The sequence below is a fragment of the Sminthopsis crassicaudata genome, chromosome 4 (genome assembly GCF_048593235.1).
Source record: "Sminthopsis crassicaudata isolate SCR6 chromosome 4, ASM4859323v1, whole genome shotgun sequence".
In the NCBI taxonomy this organism is placed as follows: domain Eukaryota; kingdom Metazoa; phylum Chordata; class Mammalia; order Dasyuromorphia; family Dasyuridae; genus Sminthopsis; species Sminthopsis crassicaudata.
In genome coordinates, this window is record NC_133620.1 from 451,632,031 (window position 1) to 451,657,441 (window position 25,411).

Sequence of the window (25,411 nt, forward strand, 5' to 3'; positions counted from 1 at the left end):
AAAAATGTTTTACTCTCGTGGAAATAATTAATGACCCTTGGTCTAAGTAGTCTGAATGCAGAGAGTTTTCGTATGTCTAACTAGAGGGGTTCCTGTTGCAAGAAGAACTTGTCCCGGGTTTCATTCAGCTTGTCTTAAGTTCTTGACCCTGGCAGAGCCAGCCAGTTTCTAAACTTGAAAGAAAGGACCTGAGTGTTTCTGAATCTATATGCCATATGAAATGAGGAAGAGATTCCAATCTTCAGAACTTAAATTGGTTGCATCTTGGAAAGGAAATGATTTTCCTGCTAAGAACTTGATCTAAACCTAGATAATACATTTATTAAAGTCCTACTTTATGCTATGCACTGGTCTAAATTGGTCATTTTTCAGCTCCTCATCAATTGATATTGTTTGGATAAATCTAGGGATACATCAGCTAGAAAGCACCCTCTTTTGGAGGGTTAGTAACTTGATCTTGGAGACTGAGGGTTGGTCCTAGCTCTGATCTCATTTTCATTTCCTTCTCTGTAAAATGGAGGATACAAGTCCCTGCACTACCTTACTTGAAAGGTGCCTGGCATTCAGCATCTGACACAGCAATCCTTGCTGATTGATATACATTCCAAATGGTTTCTAGACAGTGAGATATGGAAATGAATAAAGAAGCCACCCCACCTTTGTGCTAAGGGGGACGGAAGAATTTTCACTTCTTGTGAAAATCGGAAGGTCTCATGTTAGAGTTGGCATTTGAGCTGTTCCTTAAAAGACTGGGTGTAATTTTAAAAGGCAGAAATAGAGGTGTGGTATTCTAAATGTAGGGAATAAAGTAATAAAGATTCACTTATATGCATAATTACATGGAAAGTTCTTCTAGGGAACTTAACCTAAGTCTTTCGATTTGTTAATCAATACAAGTCCCTTTTGAAAATTAGCCCTTTGACAGAACCTTAATGAAATTTGGAGGTAAAAACCTACAAATTCTCCTGAGATACCTCACAACCCTGGCTTGAAATCCCTATATGTTTTGGGGTCTAACCTCTGCCCCCAACATTTGATGGATCATTCTGGAACCTAAATGTAATTGTTGGGGTCTCATCAGTAGCCCAACAATGCTAATTCCATTGGAAGGTGGCCACATCTTTTCAGAAGGAGGCTGGCAGTATTGGGATGGAGATGAAGACCTTATGGAAGGCTAGTGTCCTGTCTAATGGTTGTGAGGATGTGTTGAAACAGACATGGATGAAATTTTTAGAAATTTCAGATTTAGAAATGACAGAATTTGATCATTAATTGAATGTAAAGTTACAAAGAGGGCAGAAAAACAAATAATACTAAAGTTAATGAACTTAGAAGAAAAAAAAAAGATGTTAGGTAATCCCACTGACAGAAATAAGGAAGAAATTTTGGGTAAAAGGGAATGATGCAATTCAATTAGATAAGAATGAGAACCTGAAGAGAGCCCTTGCTCTCAAGGAACTTATATTCTACTAGAAGGATACAACATGCATACATAAGTAAATGTAGCTTACTTGTGATTTGAGGAGACTGCATCTACCACTGGGAAAATCAAGAAAAGCTTCCCATGGAAACGATACCTTAGATGAACCTTAAAAGAGGCTGAGGAGTTTTTTGGTTTTTTTTTGGCAGAGGCAGAAATGCGGAGAGAATGACATACACAGAGGGCACTCGGGAAAGGGCATGGAGGCAGGAGATGGGATTCAGAGGAATAAATCGTGTGCCAGTGTGGCTGGGAGAGGATGTAAAACAAGATTGGAAAGATTGGCTAAAACCAGATAACAAACTTTGATTTGGAGGTGTTGAATTTGGTTTGTTAGTACAAAACACAGTGCTAGATGCTGGGGATATAAATAGAAAAGTAGATTGTCCTTAAAGAGCCTGTATTTCACAGGATAATGGAGATTTATTACAGATAGCTTTAGGACTGGGGAAACTTGAATTTGTCCAAAGTTGAATGTAAATAGAAAAGAAGAAAAGATGGAAGAGACATGAGAGAAGAGGGAAAGTGATTTCAACCAAAATCCTGAAGAAGAGAGGAATGGGAAGAGGGCAAGGAGTGTTCATGGGGGCAGGGGAAGGAGAGGAACCTTTAAGTGTACATTCATCCAAATTTAGGTGTAAAGGGGCATAATTTGAGATCATCTGTTGTGAGGGTCATGGAACAAGGCTAGTGCCTTGAGAGAGTAATGGGAAAGCCTAACTGTGAGGGTCTCAGCTGTTACATTGACATAGTAATTAAAGTCATGATATATAGTAACCAAAGCCACAATATACAGTAACTAAAGTCGACACCCTCACGTAATGAGATGGTGTCTGCCCACGATTGAGCATCAGCCTATCACAGGGCTGGAGGAGCAGCTGGCCAGTCACTAGCATGGTCAGGATTGAGTTTGGAGGGGTATAGAGAGAAGTAAAAGGGATTGAACATTGCCTGATACACTTGTTTGAATGGGATGGAGAGAACCTTTGCAACTTAGACTTTAGTTTTGCATGTCCTTTGTATATACATTTGTTTCTTCATCCTTTATCTCTTTCTCTTGCTTAGTAACATATCTCCCTTTAGAAATAGTGCTCCTCAGCCCATAATGTTATTCATATAACTACTTACCAGGGGAATATGTATCTGGGCAACAAGATTAAAGGTGATTTTTGAAAAATAAGTTCTGGGGTCTGTGGTTTCCCCTCCCCCAGCCAATTAGTTTGAGTTGTTGTTATTACCCAGCCCTTAAAATGAACTCTCCTCCAGCCCCCAGCAGGTGTGCCTTTCCTTTGCAAGTGATAAAGTAAAGCTTAGAAGCTCTGGGAAGTTCTGTTTTCCTACAGGACTTTGACCTATTCCAGCAGATCCTTGTTTGTGAGCTAGAGAACAGGGAGCTGCTGTGGTAGTTTAGGTTGAGGGTTTGGGGTGATGCAATATAGGGACAGTGGAAAGCAGACAAGATAGTCAAACTTGACCTCTTCCACCAGTTTCATCTTCAGATTCTTCATCCCTACTTACCTTTAATTGCCTCCTCAGCTTCTCAGGCTAGGGGGAAGCCTCCCCTGAGGCACCCTCATCTGAGCTCCCTTCCCCTTTCTGCCTTCCCAGGGATGCCATGGTAACTGCCATCAGGGCCTTGTCAGCAGCAGCCTCTTGTTCAGCTGCTGCCTTCCACACCCTGTTGCCTGCCTCTGTTGCACATTCCATTCATGTACCCTGTTGGGGAGGAAGATTCTACTACCACAGGGACTCTGTAAAGCCTCTTCATCCCCTAGGCTACTTTTGAGTAGGAATGGGGTGTGAACAAAAGCCCCCCTCCCTCCTGCCCAACAGCCTCCTACCAGTCTCTCCTGTTTGTCTGTGGCCACATGTCTTGTTCCTGGAGAGGGGTGTCCTTGGCCAGGGCAGAGCTGGGAGACTTCTCCCTCCCTCCCCTTGGCGTAGCAGCCCTCAGCGGGAGGGACTTCATGGTTCACCTAGAGAAGAACAAGGGCTAATAGCTCTTTACACATTAACATATGGTCTCATTTGAAGGAAGTGTTAGTGGAGGTTTTTCTGCTTATTTTACAGAAGAGAAACTTTTAAAGTTAAAGGAGTTAGTGCTATATGCAGGATAAAGTGGCTAGAAGTGTTGGAGTGATTCAACCCAAGCCTTCCTGCCTCCAATCCATTATTCTCTCTGCTCAGCCATGCCATCTCTGGGGAGAGCTTATAATGGTTTGTTCATTACCTCCAGACAATAACCACTACATAGTCAGAGGGAGGCTGTTAGCGTTAGTGTCCAGATCTGATCTGCCAGTGACTGAGACCTGTGAAAGATTGAGTATTCAGTTAGGCTGTGTGGGATGGATGGGCCTGGGAGTAGTAGGCAGTGTGTGGGGGCTGTCATATCCAAAACTTTTTTAAAGGTTCGATTCTATGCTGAGGGGGATTAGGGAGGAAGTTATAATTAGAAACCCCAATGTGGTTGGAAGGAGATGCCCAGCACCCAGTGGTGGTCACCATAGCCAGGTAACCTGGACTTTAGGAATGGTTGAAAACAAGTATTCCAGTTGAACAGAAAGGAATGGCATGTGGAAGGCCTCAGAGAAAAGCCAAACCAGGAGAAAAAAAACAACCAACCAGTCAACCAGCCTTTTGCTGGGAGCTTTGAAACTCTTACTCAGAGAGTCACTGGGGATCAGGCCGAGCCTTCGCCTCTTTTCTCCAGCCCACCAATTGCATACATTTTCTTCCTATAGATTTCCTAACAGCTCTTGAGGACTTAATTGGGGTGCTATGCCAATCTGAACTTGCTCCCAGGCTCTCTGAAATTTCCATATTTTGGTAGATCCATGATCTGATCAGGATACCGACTCCCTCCAACAAGGCCAGGTACAAATCGTCCTGTGATCTGTCTTTGAGCCTCCACCAAAGAGCTACTAAGTATACCGGAGTTGTGGCTGTTCAAGTGTTAGAAGGAAACTGAAGCAAACCAAGGGTTATATGACTTGTTACTAGCTACTAAGTATCTGAGGCCACATTTGAACTCAGAGTGTAGCATCCACTACCCAGTAGTATGCTAGAAGCCACTGGCAAAATCTATCCATTTTCCTTGTGTAACAGTATGGTACTTGACTTGCCCATCTGTTAACGTTTGCTCATTTCTAATCACATTATATTGAAGATAACTTTTTTTTTGGGGGGGGAATAAATAAATACTCATTGTTAAAATACTATACACAGCCAGCTGTCCCCTTTGTGTTTCCATCAGTTATCATGTTGATTCTTTGAGGATACATGATGGTATCATGTCAAAAAATACAAGTTTTTCAATGTAATCAGTCTTGCTGATGAGCTAAGATTTCTAATGTTTATGTTGGTTGAAAAGCATATGACAGTCTCAGAATGGTTCTTTATAGGATTACAGTTGTAATCTCTCACTTCAGAGAGAATTCTGAGATTGAATTTTGAGTTTGAGGGCCATCTCCATGAGTCACTAGGTCCATAGGGCCTGTTATGCTACCAGGAAACATGATATACATACGCATAGACATGCACACCTGTGTGTGTGTGTACATACCTACCTTGACAACCTGTAAATTTTTACTTTGCTTTGACCAAAGATTGGTATTGGTACAGATCAAAGTTGGTTAACTAGTGGATATTGCTTTGATTCCCCCAGGTTTTCTTGATGATAAAATAAAGGACATAAAGCTGGGTTTGTTTATTTATAATGCAAGAATTTGTTGAGCACTTGCCATGTAAATAGCATTGTGCAAGTGCTGAGGGATATGAAGAAGTAGTAGAAACTCTCCCACTGTACTTAATATAATTGAGATAAGACACCCACATACCGGACAGTGATACAGGAGATGAATTTGCTTCTACCTCAAGGTCTCCCTCTGCAATCCTTCCCCCTTATCCCTCCAACAATTGCCTGAATTAATTGTTTTTGTGTATGGTTTGTCTGTGGTTTGAATGCCCCAGGATTTTCCCACAGCTCTCCATTCTCTGCCAAATAAAGGCCAGACTCTAACTGCAAACAAGCATTGACTTCCCGTTTGTCCCTGGCAATAACTGTACTGAACATTTCCTGTGCTTTCCTATCTCTCACCTTTCACATATTCCCCTGTGCTTAGAATGGCCTCTCATCCTTGCCTATTAGAATTTTACCGGTTAAAAAAAAAACTTGCCCGTTTTCTGGGAACCTTGCTCCAACGCCCCCCATAGTTTCTAGCCTCTCAGATTTATAGTAATCTTTCTTGAATATGAACTCTCAATACTTTATGCCTGTTTTATGCACTTAATCATATTTTAAATTTTATTGTTTATATGTGTTCTGGTCTTATTTCCTTTATAAAATGTAAGTTTTTTAGGAGCAAGGCCTATGTGATATTTCCTGTTCCTCCTCTAGTGGCCTAGTGTAGTAACTACACTGTGGATAGGAGGCTTTGGATCAGTGTTTCTGAAGAAGTGGAAGAGTCAGCAAGTATTTGAGGGATTCAGAAGAGAGAACTCATTATGTTGTGTGGTGATGAGGGGAGACGGCAGTGCAAGGTAGGCATCGGATAGGTCGGTAGGGATTTAGGGACCCCACACATGAAATGCTCAGGAGATATTAAGGAGACTCATCTTGCTGGAGCAGAAAGTTCCTGTGGGGAGGAGGAAGAGCTAAGATTGCAACAGACAGGTTGATCCTGGAGGAAACCTTCGAGAGATCTAATTGAACCCTATCATTTACAGAGAAAGGAGCCGAGGTCCATCTGTAAGATGGGGATCCCTACATTATAGCCCAACTATCTAAGCCATGTTCTTAAAAGATATTAGAGGTCAGGTGGCATGATAGCAATGAAAATTATCTGGGCAAGAAAGGGGATACATATCCAAAGTAGAGAATAAAAGAAAGGAGGAATGGGAGCCAGCCCATCTAAGTAAGCTCCTAGCAACCAGCCTACCCCCAGGGAAGAGTTTATCTTGGTGGAGACAAGGGCTGCAAATAGCTTCCAAGACTGAGAGTCTTGGTTCTGCTTTCACCCTCCTAGCAGGTTTAAGAACCTCTAGGGAAGGCAAAATTCCTGGTTCTCAGCCTGCAACTCTTCATCAGGTCTCCTTGAAGCATTGTGTGAGCAGCTGTAGCCATGTCTGATTTTGTGGAGAGTGAGGCAGAGGAATCTGAGGAAGAGTACAATGATGAAGGAGAGGTGGTACCTCGGGTCACCAAGAAATTCGTTGAAGAAGAAGAAGATGGTAAGTGTGTCCTCATATTGGGCACCCTGCAGACAAGAGGGTGCTTTTTGTGTGCGTGTGAAAGGACTTGCACTCATTCTTGTGTGTGTCATTTGGCTTTTTGTGGAGCCGGCAGTATCTAATCCAATAAACTTACCTGGGCTTGTAGAGAAAGAGCTCTTAGGAGAGCTTTGGGGGAAGTCAGGAAAAAGTAGGTTTTATCAGAGCAAGGGGGAAATTGTGGGAGGTATGTTTGGGGTTAAAAAAATTATCTGATATAGTAAAGATGAGAAAACATGTTTGTGAAGATGATTTAGATGGGGCACTTATGTAATTGGGTCTATTGCCCAAAGAAATCAGTCCCTTCTCTTCCCTTGAAATTGAAAAAAGCTGGACTGATTTGGAGCCATAGGCAGTGCTACTCTCACTTATGACAAGAAGAGTAGACTTAATAATGAGAAGATCGTCTCTAAATCCTGATCATTAGGGAACAAGGATGTTCTGTCCGTTTCTGCAATGAAAGAAAAAGAGCAGCATTGTTTCACTGGGCTTATTTTCTTGCTCTAAAATCCCCAGTCTTGCAGACAAGCCTTACATAAGGTAAAAGACACATTTATTTCAATTGTGATGAGTAACAAACACATCTCTCATAGATGAAGAGGAGGAGGAGGAGAACCTGGATGACCAGGATGAACAAGGGAACTTGAAAGGGTTCATCAATGATGATGACGATGAAGAGGAAGAAGAGGAAGATGAGGCCAGTGATTCTGGAGACTCCGAAGATGATGTGGGACACAAAAAGCGGAAACGCAGTAAGTAGAGAGATTGAGAGGGAGGCTTAGGGGGTCACGTCTTAAAAAGAAGAGGGCCCAAACCTGAGGGGAACACTGCCCTTCTCTTTCAGCAGCTTTTGACGACCGCTTGGAAGACGATGACTTTGACCTCATTGAAGAGAATTTGGGTGTCAAAGTCAAGCGGGTAAGTAGAACACCATGCATTTTCCTAGAATTGGGAGAGGAAGAGGGAAAGTAGGTTCTTCCCCCCCTCCCCCTTTTAAGCTTGTTCATTGTTCTTTTTAGAGGGGAAGGAAAATGCACTTAGCACTCTGAATACAAGGGTTGGGCTCAGGGGCAGAGTTAAGCTGTGAAAAGAGCCACTTAGGCCGGGGAGATATGGCCTCAGTTTCCCAGCACAGGGCCCTTGGGTAGGAAAAAGGTCTCAGAAACTCAGGGTGAGGACTGCTGAGACTTCGTGCCATGAATTATGACTCAAGGGCAGGAAGGGCAAAAGAGATACCATGATGTTCCTTCCTAACATTTTGGTATATGAACGAGAGGGAAGAATCCTCATGTCAGACCCAACACACCCTAACAATGGCCGCCCTTTCATCCTCAGCAAAAGTTCAGGCGTGTCCGAAAGATGTCCGATGATGAGGATGATGAAGAGGAAGAATATGGGAAAGAAGAGCATGAGAAAGAAGCCATTGCTGAGGAAATCTTTCAAGATGGTGAAGGAGAAGAAGGACAGGAAACTGTGGAGGCCCCCATGGCTGCACCAGAGGAGGAAGAGGAAGAGGATGAAGAATCAGGTAGGTAGCATGAGTCAAGGAAACTGGCGAATGATTTCAGGTGAATAGTTTTTCTGGTCAGCAATAATGAAGTGGATGACATAGCTTCCATTAAAGGTTCTGGCTCGATAGTATTCACAATGAGGCCATTCGGCATAGTGCTTGTCACAAAACTCTGTTTCTGGAGTTCCCCCAAAGGAAAATCCGTAGTGTCAGTGAGACAAGCGTCTTTCCACTAGAACCATGTCAAAAATTGGTGGCAGAAGATAGAAAAGAGATTGCAAGATTTCTTAGGGTATCGCCAAATCCTATCTTCCCCTGAAATTTATGGGAATTTGCTCCATTTTGCAGTTGATCTTAAAAGCTTCATTATGGTTCAGATAGCTTTTGTGTATAAAGTGGTTTTCTTAGGATGTTGAGATTCTTCAACTTGAGGGACTTGAGTCACTGACCTCTAAACACTGTCAACATGTAACCATACTGCTTACACTTCTCTTCCATGCTTAGATATTGATGATTTCATAGTGGATGATGATGGACAGCCTCTTAAGAAACCCAAATGGAGGAAAAAACTTCCAGGCTATACAGATGCGTAAGTGATGTCACTATATTTGTATAAGATGGTAAGAAAGTGATTAGTCGTTGAATAGGGCCAGCTGGGCAATATTCTGGCAAGGTGGGATTGTTGGCCACACCAAAGGCCAGAATGGCTGCTGTTACTTTACCTGCCTCCTTGTCTTAAGTGGTCTTCCTTTAATGCAAGCAGGAATCTTAGAGTATTAGCAAAGACTGACCACTGATTAGACTGTGAACCTTCCCCTATGTTCATATAAAGAAAACCTGGGCCTGAATAGGTGACTGGACTATCTCCCATTCTTTTATAGACAGATTTTTGTCTCTAGCTATACCTCAGCTGAGCCCTTCTCCCCCAGTAGACATGGATCTTTTGTACGTCTTCCTCTCCTAGGCTTCCTAGTGTCCTTGTACCATAATAAAGGAACTTGAGGGAGTGGCTTCTTCCCTTTCACCAGAGCTTTCTTACCTTCTTCACAGGGCCCTGCAAGAGGCCCAGGAGATCTTTGGGGTAGACTTTGACTATGATGAGTTTGAGAAGTACAATGAGTATGATGAGGAGCTGGAAGAGGAATACGAATATGAAGATGATGAGGCTGAAGGTGAAATCCGGGTGCGACCCAAAAAGACTACCAAAAAGCGAGTTAGTCGGCGAAGCATTTTTGAGATGTATGAACCCAGTGAGCTGGAGAGCAGCCACCTGACAGACCAGGATAATGAGATCCGAGCTACAGATCTGCCCGAGAGGTTCCAGGTGAGCACTGCTCAGCCTTTGAAGTCCTATAAGGGGGAGTCTGTCTTCTATCATAGCCTGGCTTGGGTGGAATTGGGAATGTTTGGTGAAAGGGGAAAGATTAAATGAGAGAATCTGATCCAGACTGGTATGGGTGACCCTGACTCCCAAAGGGGACAGGCAGGGCAGGGAAGAGAGAAATGATTCAATTCTTAGCATGGGTAGCCCCACTAGTTCTGCATCCTTTCCCAAAGGTAGCACTATCTTTTGGAGAATGTGAAGTACAGTCATTGTCAGTGAGTACTTTTTAAGTGCCTGCTCTGTTCTGTAAGCACAGCTACAATCTATTAATCTCTTTCCAGTTGCGCTCCATCCCTGTCAAGGCAGCTGAAGATGATGAGCTGGAAGAGGAAGCCGATTGGATCTATCGAAATGCCTTTGCAACACCAACCATTTCACTCCAGGTACTAGCATTACCATCCCTGCCGGAGTACTGACTGTTTGGTAGCTCTTCCCCCTTGGGCTTTGACATAAACCAGCTACTTCAGAGTCAGATAACTCTGTGTATGTCTATTTGTGATAGTGTGTCTGTGATAAGAGGGACCGAGAATAAATATGTGGAGAGGGTAGTCTAGAGATTGGGAAAAAGAGACTTTTGTTGAAATTTTTGGATGAAAAGAATGGGAGACAAGTATATATCATCATCTGGAAGCCTCCACTAAGCACTTGATATGTATTGTACTTTGTTGAACATAAAGTGAACTATGTTCAGTGGGCTGGCCCCTCCCTCCAGAAGGTGGTTGTCTCCAGAGTAAGATCTTCATTTATTGGTTTTCCTTTTTTCCCCCTGCCAGGAAAGCTCCGATTACCTGGACCGTGGGCAGCCAGTCAGCAGTTTTAATCGTAAAGGCCCCAGCACTATTCAGAAGATCAAAGAGGCCCTGGGCTTCATTCGCAATCAGCATTTTGAGGTATTGTCATGAGTCCCAGTAGTCTGTGGCCTACTGACCAGCAGCTCTGTTAGAAGGATGTGGGAGGGCCTGGTTTCCATGTCTTAGAAGCAGGTAGAATGAGCAATCTGATTTTTAAGAGTCTAGTGAGAAGTAATAACATTGCTGCTGCTGTGTCTAATCCTTTAGCCAGGGGAAAGAATATTTGAAGGTAGCAGTGGTACCCAAAAAGTAGACCCAAATCTACTCAGACCTCCTCCCAAGAGCTGCCTCCTGGGTGACAGTCTGGTGTCTTTTTGCTCCCACAGGTACCTTTCATTGCCTTCTACAGAAAGGAATATGTAGAACCTGAGCTGCACATCAATGACCTGTGGAGGGTGTGGCAGTGGGATGAAAAGGTGGGTGTCTGCTTCTCCCCCAGGAACACGGGAGAGACACTGTGGGGCCCCCAAAGAGTGAGGATGTGGAGCCTAAGGCTGGCTTCACCCAACCCCACAGAAGTTAGGCTGCTGACCCTTGTCCTCTTCTCATTCAGTGGACGCAGTTAAAAATACGAAAAGAGAATCTGACGAGGCTTTTTGAGAAGATGCAAGCCTATCAGTATGAGCAGATATCTGCCGACCCAGACAAGCCCCTGGCTGACGGCATCAGGGCCTTGGACACCACAGATATGGAGAGGTGAGGTCTGCAGCTCCCATCCTCAAGTTTGTCTGGGCACAGTGCTCCCCAGCCACAATCTCTGCCATCCTTCCCCTGGTGTGGCCCTTGGGAGGTGACTCTGTTTCTTGTATCTTCCAGATTGAAAGATGTGCAGTCGATGGATGAGCTGAAGGATGTCTACAACCACTTCTTACTATACTATGGACGTGACATCCCAAAGATGCAGAATGCTGCCAAGGCCAGCCGGAAGAAGTTAAAGCGCACCCGGGAGGATGGAGATGAAGAGGAAGGTGAGACCCACTCTGGGAAGGGCCTTCCACAGGAGCAGTGTTCCTCCTCCTCACGGGCACAAAAGCAGTAAATTGGGTTTGGAGGCTGAGCACTGACATCCCAAATGTCTCCTCTTACCAGGTGAAGGGGAAGAAGTGGAGGATGAGCAGAAGGGCCCAGAGCTGAAGCAGGCTTCCCGCCGAGACATGTACACCATCTGCCAAAGCGCCGGCCTAGGTTAGAACCACGTCCTCCTTGTGCTACTGTGCTGAGTGCTGGTTCTTTGCTTTTTGCAAAGTTCTCTGACTTGGAGACCTCACCACCAGAATCTGAAGAACAAATGGATTCTCTCATCTAGGTAACATCTTACCCACTTAATCCTCTCCCTTTTCTTTAGATGGCTTAGCCAAGAAATTTGGGCTCACCCCAGAACAGTTTGGGGAGAACCTTCGGGACAGTTACCAGCGGCATGAGACAGAGCAGTTCCCTGCTGAGCCCCTGGAACTGGCAAAGGACTATGTGTGCAGGTAAGCACAAGAGGAGAAGGAGCTGGGGCAGAGAAGGAGAAGAATACTAGTGAGTAAGTGAAAATAAGGCTGACTTTGGAATCGAGGATCTGGGTCCCAGGCCTGGCTCTGCACCTGGCTTCAGGACTTTTGGCAGATCATTCAGCCTCTGTGAACCCAGGATTCTTCATTTGTAAATTGGGTGATGGGCAAGACTAAGATTTTTAAGGTCAGCCAAGCAGTGTGACAGGGTGCAGCAGCACTAACTGGGTTTCTCCTTGTTGCCCTCTTCTCACAGTCAGTTCCCTACCCCAGAAGCGGTACTAGAAGGTGCTCGCTATATGGTAGCTCTGCAGATTGCCCGGGAGCCCCTTGTCCGGCAGGTGCTTCGACAGACTTTCCAGGAAAGGGCTAAAGTTAATATCACCCCAACTAAGAAGGGCAAGAAGGTGAGCAACTGAGAGTTCTGAACGCTGCTGTGATCCTGAGGTACTCCCTGAGTAATCTTGGCCCCGGGGCTGCGGTCAGGAGACCACCAGCCTGGGCTCATGCTGCGCACTTCACTAATCAACCTGCTCTCAGGTCTGATGGTGTCCTCTCTTCCATGTAGGATGTTGATGAGGCCCATTACGCCTACTCTTTCAAGTATCTGAAGAATAAGCCTGTGAAAGAACTTCGAGACGACCAGTTTCTCAAGACCTGCCTGGCTGAAGAGGAGGGACTGCTCACCATTGATATCAGTATCGACATGAAGGGAGTTGAGGGGTGAGTCCCTGGCCTGCCCAGTGGGGGAGACAAGTGGTGATGGGAGAGATGAGGCACAAGGATCCCCATCTATCGAGTGCCAAGAGGGCCTGGGGAACATGAGCCAGGACTACTCAACCACCTCTTGGCTGCTGAGTTCTGTCTCACGAAGCATCCCCCACCCCCCCAATTCACCTTTGCCGCTAAAGCCCCGTCCTCTTGTCCTCCAGCTATGGCAGCGACCAGACGTACTTTGAGGAGATCAAGCAGTTCTACTACCGGGACGAGTTTAGCCATCAGGTTCAAGAATGGAACCGGCAGCGGACCATGGCCATCGAGCGAGCCCTGCAGCAGTTCCTCTATGTGCAGATGGCTAAAGAGCTCAAGAATAAGCTGCTGGCTGAAGCCAAAGAGTATGTCATTAAGGTGAGGTGGCCCACTGTCTGCTCTTACACTTACCAGAGGAGCTGGACCAGAGGTGGCTCCACATCTCTGGAGACTTGCTTTGGGGCCAAAGGAGAAACTGGGTGATTCTGGCCTTCCTGTGAAAGGTGGTAGGAGAGCCATGCCAGGAAGGTACCCAGAACAAGGTCCTACTCTCTCCTGCTGGGGGTCTGCTTCAGTGGCCCCCAGGCCAACTCTTGATTGTTATGCGTTTGTGTGGCTATCTGTGACTTGGGGTGCCTGAAAGGATTCAGCAGTGTTCCTTGTCTGTCTGTGCAGTACCGGGTTTGGTACCACATGCACAGCTCTGTTCTCAGTCTGTCATAGTCCTCTTTTTCACCCTAGGCTTGTAGCCGGAAGCTGTACAACTGGCTGAAGGTGGCCCCCTACCGACCTGACCAACAGGTGGAGGAAGATGATGATTTTATGGATGAGAACCAAGGGAAAGGCATCCGGGTGCTAGGGATTGCTTTCTCCTCTGCCAGGTATCTGCTTCCACCCACCTTCTCCCTATGCCTTTGAGGCCTCCTCTTCTGCTCAGCACTGGGTCATGAACTTCTTCTCTTTCTGCCAGAGACCACCCTGTGTTTTGTGCCTTGGTCAATGGAGAGGGAGAAGTAACAGATTTCCTACGGCTGCCTCACTTTACCAAACGGAGGACTGCGTGGAGGGAAGAAGAGCGGGAAAAAAAAGTAAGTGATGATTCCTGTTGAGAGGCTTATCTGCAGGACCACCTTCATTGGTCTTATTCCTCTACCTGTCCTTTGGCCCCCTCAGTCTTCCCAGGGGAAGTATGGCCTCCATGGGCTTTAGGTGACATCTGAAAGTAAAAAGTCCATTTCTGGCCAGTTGCCAAGTCTTATCCTAGAACACTTTTAGAAAAAGCTTGTGTCAACTTGGGGTTTGCAGCTCTTGAGATCATCTTGTCCCTGAAGCAGAAAGGCAGAGGTGTCAAACTCAGACTTGAACATAAAGCTCCTTGAGGGCCACAGAACATTACTGTCCCCAGCTCTTCAGTCCTTTCTCCAAGGAGAAGCATCTTGGATTTTGCTAGTTTGCCCACAGTCTCTCCTATTATCTTGATATCTTTCTGTTTGAAAAAGTAGCAGAAGCTAGGGGAAATACTGCTGGCTCTGGAGCATTATCTCAGTTTGAATTCCTGCTTTGTCACAGATTATCTGTAGAATTGGGAGCAGGTCATGCTTTAATGACCCTGGGTCTTGTTTTCCTTGTCTCTCAATGGAATCTCTTAATCACTCAAATGGAAGTGAGTATAATGGCACTGTGAAGGCCCCACTGGCCTGTGAAGGAAGTAACTATAAACTGGGAAGCTCTACAAAAGCTGGCTCATCTTTATTCCTAAAGAAAAACGTTAATTCCTCTTTTAAAAACAAATACTCAGGTTCTATAAGCTATCCAAGGAATGTAGATGACTGTCATAATTAAAAAAAACCAAAATCTCAGCAATTTGAAATGAACAAGATTAAGTTGAACAGATGAATGACAGATTCCTACATTTGGTTCAGAACATCTTTTGTGTGAATACAGGCTGAGGGAGGGAGGGATGGAGGGACAGAGGGAGAGAGGGAGCCAGCCCTACTTTGTCAAGAAGTTCCCTTAGAGAGCCTGATGTAACACACCAGAGTTTAGCATGAGCCAGTGCAGTGCTATATGATAAGAGACAGATTTTGTCCACAATCAGTAAGAGATAATTTAGGCCTTTTGGACACTGAGTAGACTGAATGAGGTTACTTAAGAGACTAGGTAGTGATCCTGTCTCTTTGGCTTCAGTACTCCTTTACACTTAAAAATTGTAGAGGATCCCAGAGAACTTTTGTTTATATTTATCAGTATTTATCATTTTAGAAATTAAGACCGGTGTATTTTCAGAATTCCTTTAAAAATAAACCCATTATATGTTTATATAAATAAAATTTTTATGAAAGAAAATCAAAATAATTTTGTGGATTGAATAGCAGCTATTTTGTCATATTTTTGCAAAGCTCCTTAATGTGTGGCTTAACAGAAGGCACCTGGATTCTCCTGTTTGTTTTTGCATTCAGTCTTTTGCTTGGTTTTGTTTTAGTTGAAGTAAAAGAAGAAAATCTAGCCTCACACATGTAATTAGAAAAGGGAGGAGCACTGTGATAGGTGGCAAATAACATCTTAGTGTTATGGTGAACATAGCTTGAATCAGAGGGTGGAGCAGCTGCTGAAATCAAGGCTCTTGAGCCTGAGGAAGAGCTGAGAAGGGCTTTCTTAGGCTATCCCTAGATCCTCAGAGGGCTGCTGTGACTGGGGGTCAGACTTAGACTGGGTGATCTTAGAGGAGAAACTGGGGCCAGACAATGCAAGTTACAGGGAGACACTTTTCACACTACAGAGAACCAGCCATTCCTTGTGTAGATTGGGGTGACAGTACCCCAGGAAGAGAGGATATTGAGAAATGATTGTTTTGCAAAAACAAAAGGATAATATTTGAGGGTGGGGGAAAGAATCCAAGAATCAGAAAGACTTCATTATAAAATATTGAGCTTCCTGTATCACTGGAAGTCTTCTAACCTTGGTTAGAAGCTTGGACTAAGTGATCTCTTCCACCATCTCTAAATTCCATGATTCTTTGAAGTCCTTCTGGTAGGGAGGATGGGGGAAGAAAGTTACTTCAAACCCACAATGGTCATTCAGCTCCAGCTTTCTTTTACCCTAGGCTCAGGACATTGAAACACTAAAGAAATTCCTGCTGAACAAGAAACCACACGTGGTAACTATAGCAGGCGAGAACAGGTAGGTCTGTTGCCTAAGTGTTCTTGAGCAGAGTTTGTTGTTCTTTTAGACTCACCCTATTTATCCCCCTACATCCGTTTATGTCTTAATACCCAGTCCTGAAAGAGGATCTAGGCCCTGATCCATGATGCCTTGTTATTGCTTTGTTACTTCTTGGGTCTTGGAACAGTCTGATTAGAGAATCTATCCAAAGACCTACAGATACTTTTCCCAGGGTAAAATACCTATGATCACTTCTGTAATTCATGCCCTCTGTTCCTCTAGAGATGCTCAGATGATGATTGAAGATGTGAAGCGAATTGTGCATGAGCTTGACCAAGGCCAGCAACTGTCATCCATCGGAGTGGAGATGGTAGACAATGAACTGGCCATCCTATATATGAACAGTAAAAAGTCTGAGGTAATATCTTTTGTTTTCCATCATCCCTCAGAGCCCTGCAAGTAACATTTTCCCTAACTCTAGATAAAAGTCAAGAGGAAAGCAAAGAATTTTAGAAATATTTGATCCAATCCATTTCTGACCAAGCAGAAATTTCTTCCATGTTGATCATATGTAGCTCCTTTCTCAAATGGCAGAGTTTAGAGTTGGGAACCCAGCAGGATGGAGAACCAGGAGCTTTGGAAGAAGAAAGCAAGCAATTTCCCTGAATCAGCAATGTTCTGTTGCTGCTTTATTAGGGATAGGAAAAGAGGCTCAGTCTCAGTTGGAATATTCTCTGTTGACTCTGTGAATTTGATTCTAGGCGGAGTTCAGAGATTACCCCCCAGTTTTGAGACAAGCAGTGTCTCTGGCCCGACGCATCCAAGACCCCTTGATTGAATTTGCACAGGTGTGCAGCACAGATGAGGATATTCTTTGTCTCAAGTTCCACCCTTTACAGGTAAGAAGAGTTAATAGATTTTTATGGGAGTTAATGCATAAGAGGAGATCCAACAAAAGGGATATATAATACCTTGTGTCTGGCATCCTTCAGGAACATGTGGTAAAAGAGGAGCTGCTCAATGCCTTATATTGCGAGTTCATCAATCGAGTCAATGAGGTTGGTGTTGATGTCAACCGAGCAATTGCCCACCCCTACAGCCAGGCCCTGATCCAGTATGTCTGTGGCTTGGGGCCACGCAAAGGGACCCATCTACTAAAGGTAAGGACCAGACCCAACTTATTCAGAAAATGCTTCCTATAAGGGATGTCCTTGAACCCTGATTTTAAAATCAGGGATATAAATTAAATGACAGTTGGTTCTAGTTTCATGGAACACCTGGGTGGGCAGAATCTTGGAAACAGAAGGGGGGGGGGGAGGTATTTCAAGTTTATACCAGGTTTCTTTCTCCCTCATCTTCCTCTTAGATTTTGAAACAGAACAATACTCGCCTGGAGAGCCGGACCCAGCTAGTCACAATGTGCCACATGGGGCCCAAGGTCTTCATGAACTGTGCGGGTTTTCTCAAGATAGATACAGCCTCTTTGGGTGACAGGTAGATCTTTCCATTCTACTCCCCTCCATAATATAGCCTTTCACATGTTCTTTGACATCCTACAGGATCATAACTGTTAAACCTTTTTGTTTGAATTGTGTTATTCAAAAATGGAGTGTTTTGAAACAAAAATGAAGAACTTTTTTTCTGCCTGTGAGAGGTATCTTCTGAGTTCCAGAAAATACTTCAAGGTGGCTAGATTTTCTCCTTTAGCTTGATCCTTAGATCTAGAGGAAGTTTTAAGCAAAATCCCAAAGACTTCAGGGATTTTTTTCCTGGCTAAAAGAATCTTCCACCCATGCCAGCACTTCTTTAGGCCTGGGAACTAGAAGATGATAATTCCAACAAGAATTGCTGCCACTGCCCCACCCCCCTGCCCACCAGATTTTCCTACTCCTAGCCTTTGCCTCTATTAGAAACTGGCTTTGCAATCCCAGAACTTGGCAGAGTACAAAAAACTTTGATGGCCATTTATTTGCCAGTGTTTACTAGAGAGATGGGTCCGAGGTTTGAGAAGTCTTATCTTTGTAAATTCAAATTCATCCTCAAATGCTTACTAGATGCGTGACTCTGGGCAAGTCACTTAGCCCTGGTTTGCCTCAGTTTCCTCATATATAAAATGGGAGAAAGAAGGAAATGACAGTCTTTGCCAAGAAAACCCCAAATGAGGTCACAAAGAGTGACTGAAACATCTGAACAACTGTCAGAATCCCTCATGGATTTGCCCGTTACAAAAGAGATTTATTCCCTTTATGCAAAGGCCTGTGATCTTGAGATGGAACCTTGCTTCACCTCCTTTCAGCCTGACTAGTGATCAGGCCTCAGTCTCCTAAGGCTGGGATGGAAAAAGAGCCTTAAAGTCATTTATGAAGAAAAGGGAGAGAGGGAGGTGTTCTATTGCCCATCCCTTCACCTGCTGGCCTCATTTGGGGCGCCTGCCATAGGCGTAGCACTGGATAGAATTTAGAGAGAGGCAGATTTGCCATACGTGTATAGTCACGGCTGAGTCTCTATATTGAGACTAGCCATGGATAGCTCAGTGTGAAACAAGTATAAATAGCAATGTAAATCTACTGTAAAAATAGAAGCTGTCCGGTGCCCAGAAGTATTGTCATGTGAAGAAGGGAATAACTGTGTAACTTTAGAGGATCAAACTAGTACTAACTGGGTGAAAATTACCAGGAAACAAATTTGCAGTATAAAAATATTTCTAACAATTAGAGCCAAACAAGAATGGAACAGACTGATTTGCATAGGAAACTCCTAGTCATTAAAAATATCCTTTATATATATATATATATATATGCATTTGTGGAAAAGAATACTACAAAAGCGTGAACACTTATATACTCTATATCAGGACACAGTATTATTAAAGTAGCCTTCTTAAGCACATTGCACCAAAATTTGAATTCACAAAATTAATAAAGTAGGAAAAACACTCCTCATATTGGCTCAAGTATAATTTGCATTCCTAAAATAAGAGATCTCTCTAAAGAAAAAAATGTAAACAAATAAACCTGGAAAAATCCCCCTGAGGTACTGCAGATTTTTTAAAAGTCTTCCTCAATAGGAGAAAGTGTGGCCTCTATTCAGACCAGCCTTGTGGCTCTAACTTGAACCCTCCACCATAAGGCATTTCTAAATGGGTCTGCTTCGTATGGTTGGCTGCTTTTTATGGGGTGTGCTGTGTTGCAGCTTTACTCTCCTCCTGACTATAAATATTCTTTGCTGGAGTGGGGGTCAGGGGAGAATGAGAGCCTGGGGCTGAGTGTCAAGGAGGAAGCAATTGGATTCAGATCCATAGATGTAGGAGAAATTCCTCTGGTTCTGTGGCATGGTCTAGGGTAGAGTAAAGAAACGGCTACTGGGGGAAAATGAGCTGAACTGCTCAGATGGCACCCTCAGGGTGAGTCACTAGGGCTCTTGGATGAGCTTTCTTGCCGGTCCCAAGGGCCCACAGAGCTGGCTACCAAGCTTTGGCCACTTCCTCCCTAAAGCTGGCAACTCATTCCCCGTCAGAGGGGAACATACTTCCTAAAGCATAGAAGTGACTGGCAAAATAGACTTTGTATACAACAGATTGTGAGTACCTTGCAAGACCTTGATCTGGGAAGGTTTGTGAAAAGAGTAAGATGACATAAAATTCTGGAAGAGATGAGCAAGCGATTTCTTGTTCTTTCTCCTTTAGCACCGATTCATATATTGAGGTTTTGGATGGTTCCCGGGTCCATCCTGAGACCTATGAATGGGCCAGAAAGATGGCGGTGGATGCTCTGGAGTATGATGAGTCTGCTGAAGATGCCAACCCTGCTGGAGCTTTAGAAGAAATCTTGGAGAACCCAGAACGACTCAAGGACCTAGATCTTGATGCCTTTGCTGAAGAGCTCGAGAGGCAGGTGAGCGTTGTTAGCAAGGTGGAACATCTTACACAAGTTTGAATACTGAGCACTCACCACTGGCATGGCTTTGCAGAAAGACACAAGTCTTCCAGCCCTGCTGTGCCTCAGAGGATTCACCAGATACTGCCTGGGCCTGCTAGCTCAGCAGGCTGGAGCCCAGTGCCAGTGATTCGAGGACCACCTCTAGCTCTGATCACAAATACATGGAGCACTGCCTAAAGGCAGGAATACTATATTGATACTCAGCACTGTGGAATAAAAGAACTCCAGAAAAATTTTTTCCTGCTGACAGTAAGTCAGAACATCATCTTTATAGGTAAAGAATAGCACATATAGTCACCTACATGCTTACTTAACAAAGCACATGGTTAGCTATTATCTTCTGAGAATTCTGAAAGTAAGCTAGTCATTTAAACTGTCTTTTTCCTGTCTTCAGAAATCTAGTAACAGGTTACTTCCTCCCTTGTGAGTTTATTTTGAAGATATACAATCTCCCTTCCCTGCAGGGCTATGGTGATAAACACATCACTCTCTACGACATCCGTGCTGAGCTGAGCTGCAGGTATAAGGATCTCCGGACAGCTTACCGCTCTCCCAATACCGAGGAGGTTTTCAACATGCTGACTAAGGAAACACCGGAAACCTTCTACATTGGTAGGCTTCAATTCCAGGGCCCATTTGTAATGGGGTAGAGACTGATGTCCCGGCCATTACACCAAGCATGTAGCTTGAACTGGGTGAGCCCAGGTAGTGGGGGAGAGTTGTATCAACACAGAAAGACAGCAAAGTCTTTACCCAGTTGGAGCTCTGGCTTGCTGTATTCTACATGGCAGAATTACTTTATATGGACCTCAATTCCCACTTCAGGTTATTGTGATTAATTCAATCCTACCTCCTCTTTTCAGAGATAGAGGGGTAAGCACTTATGAGTGTTAATACTCTGATTGAGAGGTTAATGTGATTTTGAGTCTTCTCTTTTCCCTTTCCTCCAGGAAAACTGATTATCTGCAATGTAACGGGGATTGCCCACAGACGTCCACAAGGCGAGAGCTATGACCAGGCAATCCGCAATGATGAGACAGGGCTATGGCAATGTCCCTTCTGTCAGCAGGACAATTTCCCTGAGCTGAGTGAGGTTTGTGGCTATTCATTGAGTCCCAGTGTCTTGGAGAGTCCACAGAGCCCAGCATCATGTTCATCTAATCATAGCTCTCATATGGGTAGAAATCTGAAAAGCATGCAGGGCCCATAGTCAGAAAATCAGATCCCAAAATGAGGAAACAAAGGATTTTAGGCAGTCAGTCCTAGGCTGAAAGTTGGCAGATGGAGAAACGGGACTCTTGGTGCCTTCCTGGGTATCTCTCTCAGATCCAAAGCAAAATGAAAAGGTTTTTAGGTGTATCAGGAGGGTCTTAATAAAAAATTTCATTTTTAAATGTCTTGTAACTAAAGGAGGTTGTGAATGGGCTATAAGCCCCTAAAGGCAGGCAGGCAGATTAGGTCGTCACCAGGTTTATTGTTCAGGGAGATCCCTGGGCCCTTTGGACCACTGCTGCTCTTACATCACCATCTGAAACACTCCATGAGGTGGAAGATGGAGGGTAAAGTGGGAATGCAGTAGGAGACCTATGGGTCAGTATTTCTCTTCTTTCCACTCCACTCCTTCAGGTTTGGAACCACTTTGATAGCGGCTCGTGCCCAGGCCAGGCCATTGGTGTCAAGACCCGACTGGACAATGGGGTCACCGGCTTTATCCCTACAAAGTTTCTCAGTGACAAGGTAGTGAAGCGACCTGAGGAGCGGGTGAAGGTAGGTGATAGAGTGCTACAACTGAGAAATCACTTTATACCCAGGACCACTAAAAGAAAGGTCTGGGCTCCCAGAGACCCTGCTGCTGCCCTCCTTATTTGTTCTTAACTGGCCTGAGACCATGGAGAGGAAGGAGCATCTGTGCCCACAGGGAATGCCTCAAGCAGAGTCCACAGATGACAGAAATAAGTTCCATTTCTACTCTGGAGCAAGCAGCTCTCTTTACTCACTTCTTTGTCTAAAAGGCTGCATTGGAGATGAAGGTTGGGGGGGGGGCGGGTCTTCAAATCTAGGCTCAATCACTGACTAGACCTGTTTCCCTTTCTGTAACAAGGGCCAATAAATTGCTACTTAACTACTTCAAAAGATTGATGAATAAAGCGTTTTCTGGTTTATCAAGCATTTTAATGCTGATTAAGAATGTTTATATTCTCTAATAGTTCTGAAATCAGGCAGGTTTAGGTGGATGAGGGAAGAGGATAAATTTATTCTTTCTGACAGTTTTGGGGTCAACTTTTTGGAGCGTTTGATATGCAGAAAATGGTCTTGAAAATTTAATGTTAATTTTTTTTTTTTTTAGCTAGATTACATCTTTTTTCTTTGCATTGAATGCAAACTCATTCAATGCTTATACTAGACATTCAGAAACAGGGTAAAAATTGCCACATTGCCTCCACCCTCAGACAGGCTGTAATTTACTTTGGGATACAATATGAATAAAGTGTCAATACCTTTGGAGGGATTGGACTGGAGGGTTTCACATGCCTCCACATTCTAACTACGTAGTGCCAACTAATTTTGGCCCTGTGGACATAGCTGTGTGAGAATTCTGATTCAAGAGGCCTGGAAGGGCTTGGAACTGCATAGGGCTTAGCCTGGGCACGTGTCAGGCTATGGGCCTGCTTGGGACAGGGGGTGGAGGGAGTATGGGGGGATGAGGGGGGAACAGGAGAGAAATGCCTACAAGGCACCGTCCTGTCTGTCCAGGTGGGGATGACGGTTCACTGCCGCATCATGAAAATCGACATCGAGAAGTTCAGTGCAGACCTGACCTGCCGCACCTCTGATCTCATGGACAAGAACAACGAGTGGAAGCTGCCCAAAGACACGTACTATGACTTTGACGCTGAAGCAGCTGACCACAAGCAGGAAGAGGATGCCAAGAGGAAGCAGCAGAGGACCAGTAAGCATACCCTGACCCTACCTGTAATGACTCTCCCTTTTATGAGACTCCAGATACCAGATTCCTTTTCAGTCTCCTAGTACTTTGCAGCTGGGAATGCTGAGGCTCAGGGTTGTAAAGGGACATGCAGGTCTCCGAAGATAGGAACCTGCTTCTCCTCACTACTTCCCTGAGGGGAGTGTCCAGTATAGGTCAGTCCTCTGCAGTGCTATGAGTGAATTCAGTGTACTTCAAGAGAAATTGAGAGATGTTCCTAAGCATCTGAGAGAATTACAACCAGCATTTGTTTCTGCCCCTCAACTTCCCAGACTTGGTCTCAGGCCTCCTTCTTCCTATCTAGCCAGCTCATATTTGAATCCTTTTTTCTTCACAGCGTACATTAAGCGAGTGATTGCACATCCATCGTTTCATAATATTAACTTTAAGCAAGCAGAAAAGATGATGGAGACCATGGACCAGGGCGACGTGATTATTCGGCCAAGCAGTAAAGGGGAGAACCACCTCACGGTGACCTGGAAGGTCAGCGATGGCATTTATCAGCATGTGGATGTCCGGGAAGAGGGCAAAGAAAATGCCTTTAGCTTGGGTGCCACCCTATGGATCAACAGTGAGGTAAGGGCTACCTGCAGGCTCAGCCTGCCATCTCTGCCCATCTACTCACTGGCATCACTAAAAATCACCCAGTAATATCCCCTCATGTATAAAACACGACCTATCTCTGTTGATGAAGCGAGTCGAAGTCACTCCTTCCTTAAATTGGTAGTGTCTCTGTATTTCTTTTGTTTACTTCTGGCATGCTAGTGACTTTTCAGCTCACCTCTAACTTTTTCCCTGGAGGGGAAGAAGTCTTTCCATATGCCTTTTGCTGAGTCCTCTGGTGTTCCCAAACACTAGAGTAAAAATCCCTGTCATATTTCTTTTATCTAAGGAAATTCTAACCAAGTTTTTAATAAAGGTACAATGTGGTGGGCATTTGGCTAGGCAAATAGAGAAACTGGGCACTGTTTTTTCTCTTTTGTAAAGCCAAGGCACAGCAATGTGCTAGGAATAAGCATTTCCAAGCCTTGGCTGAGCACTTTTGTGGTTAGACAAAAGGGAGCTTGTCCCTTCTCTAACCATGATCACCTGGACCCTTTCTACTCTTTCTTCCCCATAGGAGTTTGAGGACCTGGATGAAATTGTTGCCCGCTATGTCCAGCCCATGGCATCCTTTGCTCGAGATCTTCTTAACCACAAGTATTACCAGGAATGTGGTGGCGGGGATCGCAAGGTAAGCCCTGGCAGGCCATGCATCCCCTTTAAAGAAAGGCTCAATTCATGTATCACACCATGCCAGGCCATATTATCAAAGAATTACTTTACAGAGCTAGAAATAATAAAAACACTTCATATAGAGGAATATAAGGTCGAGATATACAGATTGATATATGCAAATTAGTGAAGGGAAGAGTTCATGAACAAACAAAATATTGAGGTTTGTGGGAGGTAAAGTGGATACTTTATATAAAATTTAAAGTCTTTGTACAGACAAAACTAGTGCAGCTAAAATTAAAAGGAAAATGTTTGCAACAAGTTTCTCTGAAAAGTCTCATTTCTGAAATATGTAGGGAATTTAGTCAAATTTACAAAAATAAAAAGACATTCCACAATTATTAAATAGTTAAGAGGATATGAATAAGCCATTAATTTGTTGTCCAGTTGTTTCAGTCATGCCAAATTCTTGGTCATTTGGGGTTTTCTTGGCAAGATATTGGAATTCTCATTTTACATATGTGGAAACTGAGGCAAACAAATGGTGAAATGATTTGCCCAGGGTCACACAGGGCTGAACATCTGAGACTAGATTTGAACTTAGAAAGATGAGTCCTCATAACTCCAGACCTAGTACTCTATCCACTGTGTCACCTACCTGCCAGGCTGTCAATATCCACCTAAAAAGGGGTTCTAAATAATTAATAATTACAGAGATATGAATCAAAACAATTCTGAGGTGAGAAATAGATTAAGATGATAAATACTAGAGGAGATGTAGGAAAATAGGAATACTATTGTACTGTTAATGGAGCTGTGAAATAGTCTGTACATTCTGGAGAACGTTTGTTTATTTTCTTAGGCTGGGGTTAAGTGACTTGCCCAGGGTCACACAGCTACAAAGTGTTAAGTGTCTGAGATCAGATTTGAACTCGGGTCCTCCTGAATTCAGGGCTGGTGCTCTATCCACTGCGCCACCTAGCTGCCCCTTCTGGAGAACATTTGGAATCTTGCCCGAGACTGCTCTTTGACCCAATAATATGATTACTAGATAGAATAGGTAGTAGCAGTGCTAGGTAGTAAGACTCAAAGACATCAAAGAAAGAGAGAAAGGATCTGTATATACAAAACTACTGGTCACAGTTCTTTTTAAAGAATTGGAAACTGAAGTGTTACTTCTCAATTGGGGAATGGCTGTTATGGTCTATGAATGTGATGGAATGAGAAAGAAGAAATAGAGAAGAGAAAGTTCAGAGAAACTTGGGAAGACATTTGAACTGATGGAGAATGAAGTGAGCAGAATCAGGAAAACCATTTATACGGTAATGGCAATATTGAAAAAGTTGTCTACCTGTGAAAGAATTATAACTG

The 25,411-nt window shown here is 44.1% G+C and overlaps 1 protein-coding gene across 3 annotated transcripts in view; it reads left to right on the forward strand.

The window, feature by feature from the left end:
• SUPT6H (SPT6 homolog, histone chaperone and transcription elongation factor) overlaps nt 1-25,411 on the forward strand; it is a 30,913-nt gene that overhangs the window by 2,349 nt on the left and 3,153 nt on the right. Inside the window, exons 2-32 of one of the 3 annotated variants that reach the window (XM_074263710.1) lie at nt 5,877-6,019; nt 6,567-6,709; nt 7,342-7,500; nt 7,593-7,666; nt 8,084-8,276; nt 8,763-8,847; nt 9,309-9,582; nt 9,924-10,025; nt 10,416-10,532; nt 10,820-10,909; nt 11,047-11,189; nt 11,310-11,461; nt 11,583-11,678; nt 11,839-11,968; nt 12,246-12,396; nt 12,558-12,712; nt 12,922-13,117; nt 13,481-13,620; nt 13,710-13,827; nt 15,843-15,919; nt 16,184-16,319; nt 16,663-16,800; nt 16,894-17,061; nt 17,268-17,395; nt 19,587-19,794; nt 20,304-20,451; nt 20,790-20,932; nt 21,466-21,606; nt 22,594-22,789; nt 23,163-23,401; nt 23,946-24,059. In XM_074263710.1, coding sequence (XP_074119811.1) covers nt 6,601-6,709; nt 7,342-7,500; nt 7,593-7,666; nt 8,084-8,276; nt 8,763-8,847; nt 9,309-9,582; nt 9,924-10,025; nt 10,416-10,532; nt 10,820-10,909; nt 11,047-11,189; nt 11,310-11,461; nt 11,583-11,678; nt 11,839-11,968; nt 12,246-12,396; nt 12,558-12,712; nt 12,922-13,117; nt 13,481-13,620; nt 13,710-13,827; nt 15,843-15,919; nt 16,184-16,319; nt 16,663-16,800; nt 16,894-17,061; nt 17,268-17,395; nt 19,587-19,794; nt 20,304-20,451; nt 20,790-20,932; nt 21,466-21,606; nt 22,594-22,789; nt 23,163-23,401; nt 23,946-24,059 — 4,320 coding nt within the window. In that variant the 5' untranslated portion in view covers nt 5,877-6,019; nt 6,567-6,600. The remainder of the gene's footprint in view (nt 1-5,876; nt 6,020-6,566; nt 6,710-7,341; nt 7,501-7,592; nt 7,667-8,083; nt 8,277-8,762; nt 8,848-9,308; nt 9,583-9,923; nt 10,026-10,415; nt 10,533-10,819; nt 10,910-11,046; nt 11,190-11,309; nt 11,462-11,582; nt 11,679-11,838; nt 11,969-12,245; nt 12,397-12,557; nt 12,713-12,921; nt 13,118-13,480; nt 13,621-13,709; nt 13,828-15,842; nt 15,920-16,183; nt 16,320-16,662; nt 16,801-16,893; nt 17,062-17,267; nt 17,396-19,586; nt 19,795-20,303; nt 20,452-20,789; nt 20,933-21,465; nt 21,607-22,593; nt 22,790-23,162; nt 23,402-23,945; nt 24,060-25,411) is intronic. The other 2 variants (XM_074263711.1, XM_074263709.1) reach the window with 2 other exon arrangements.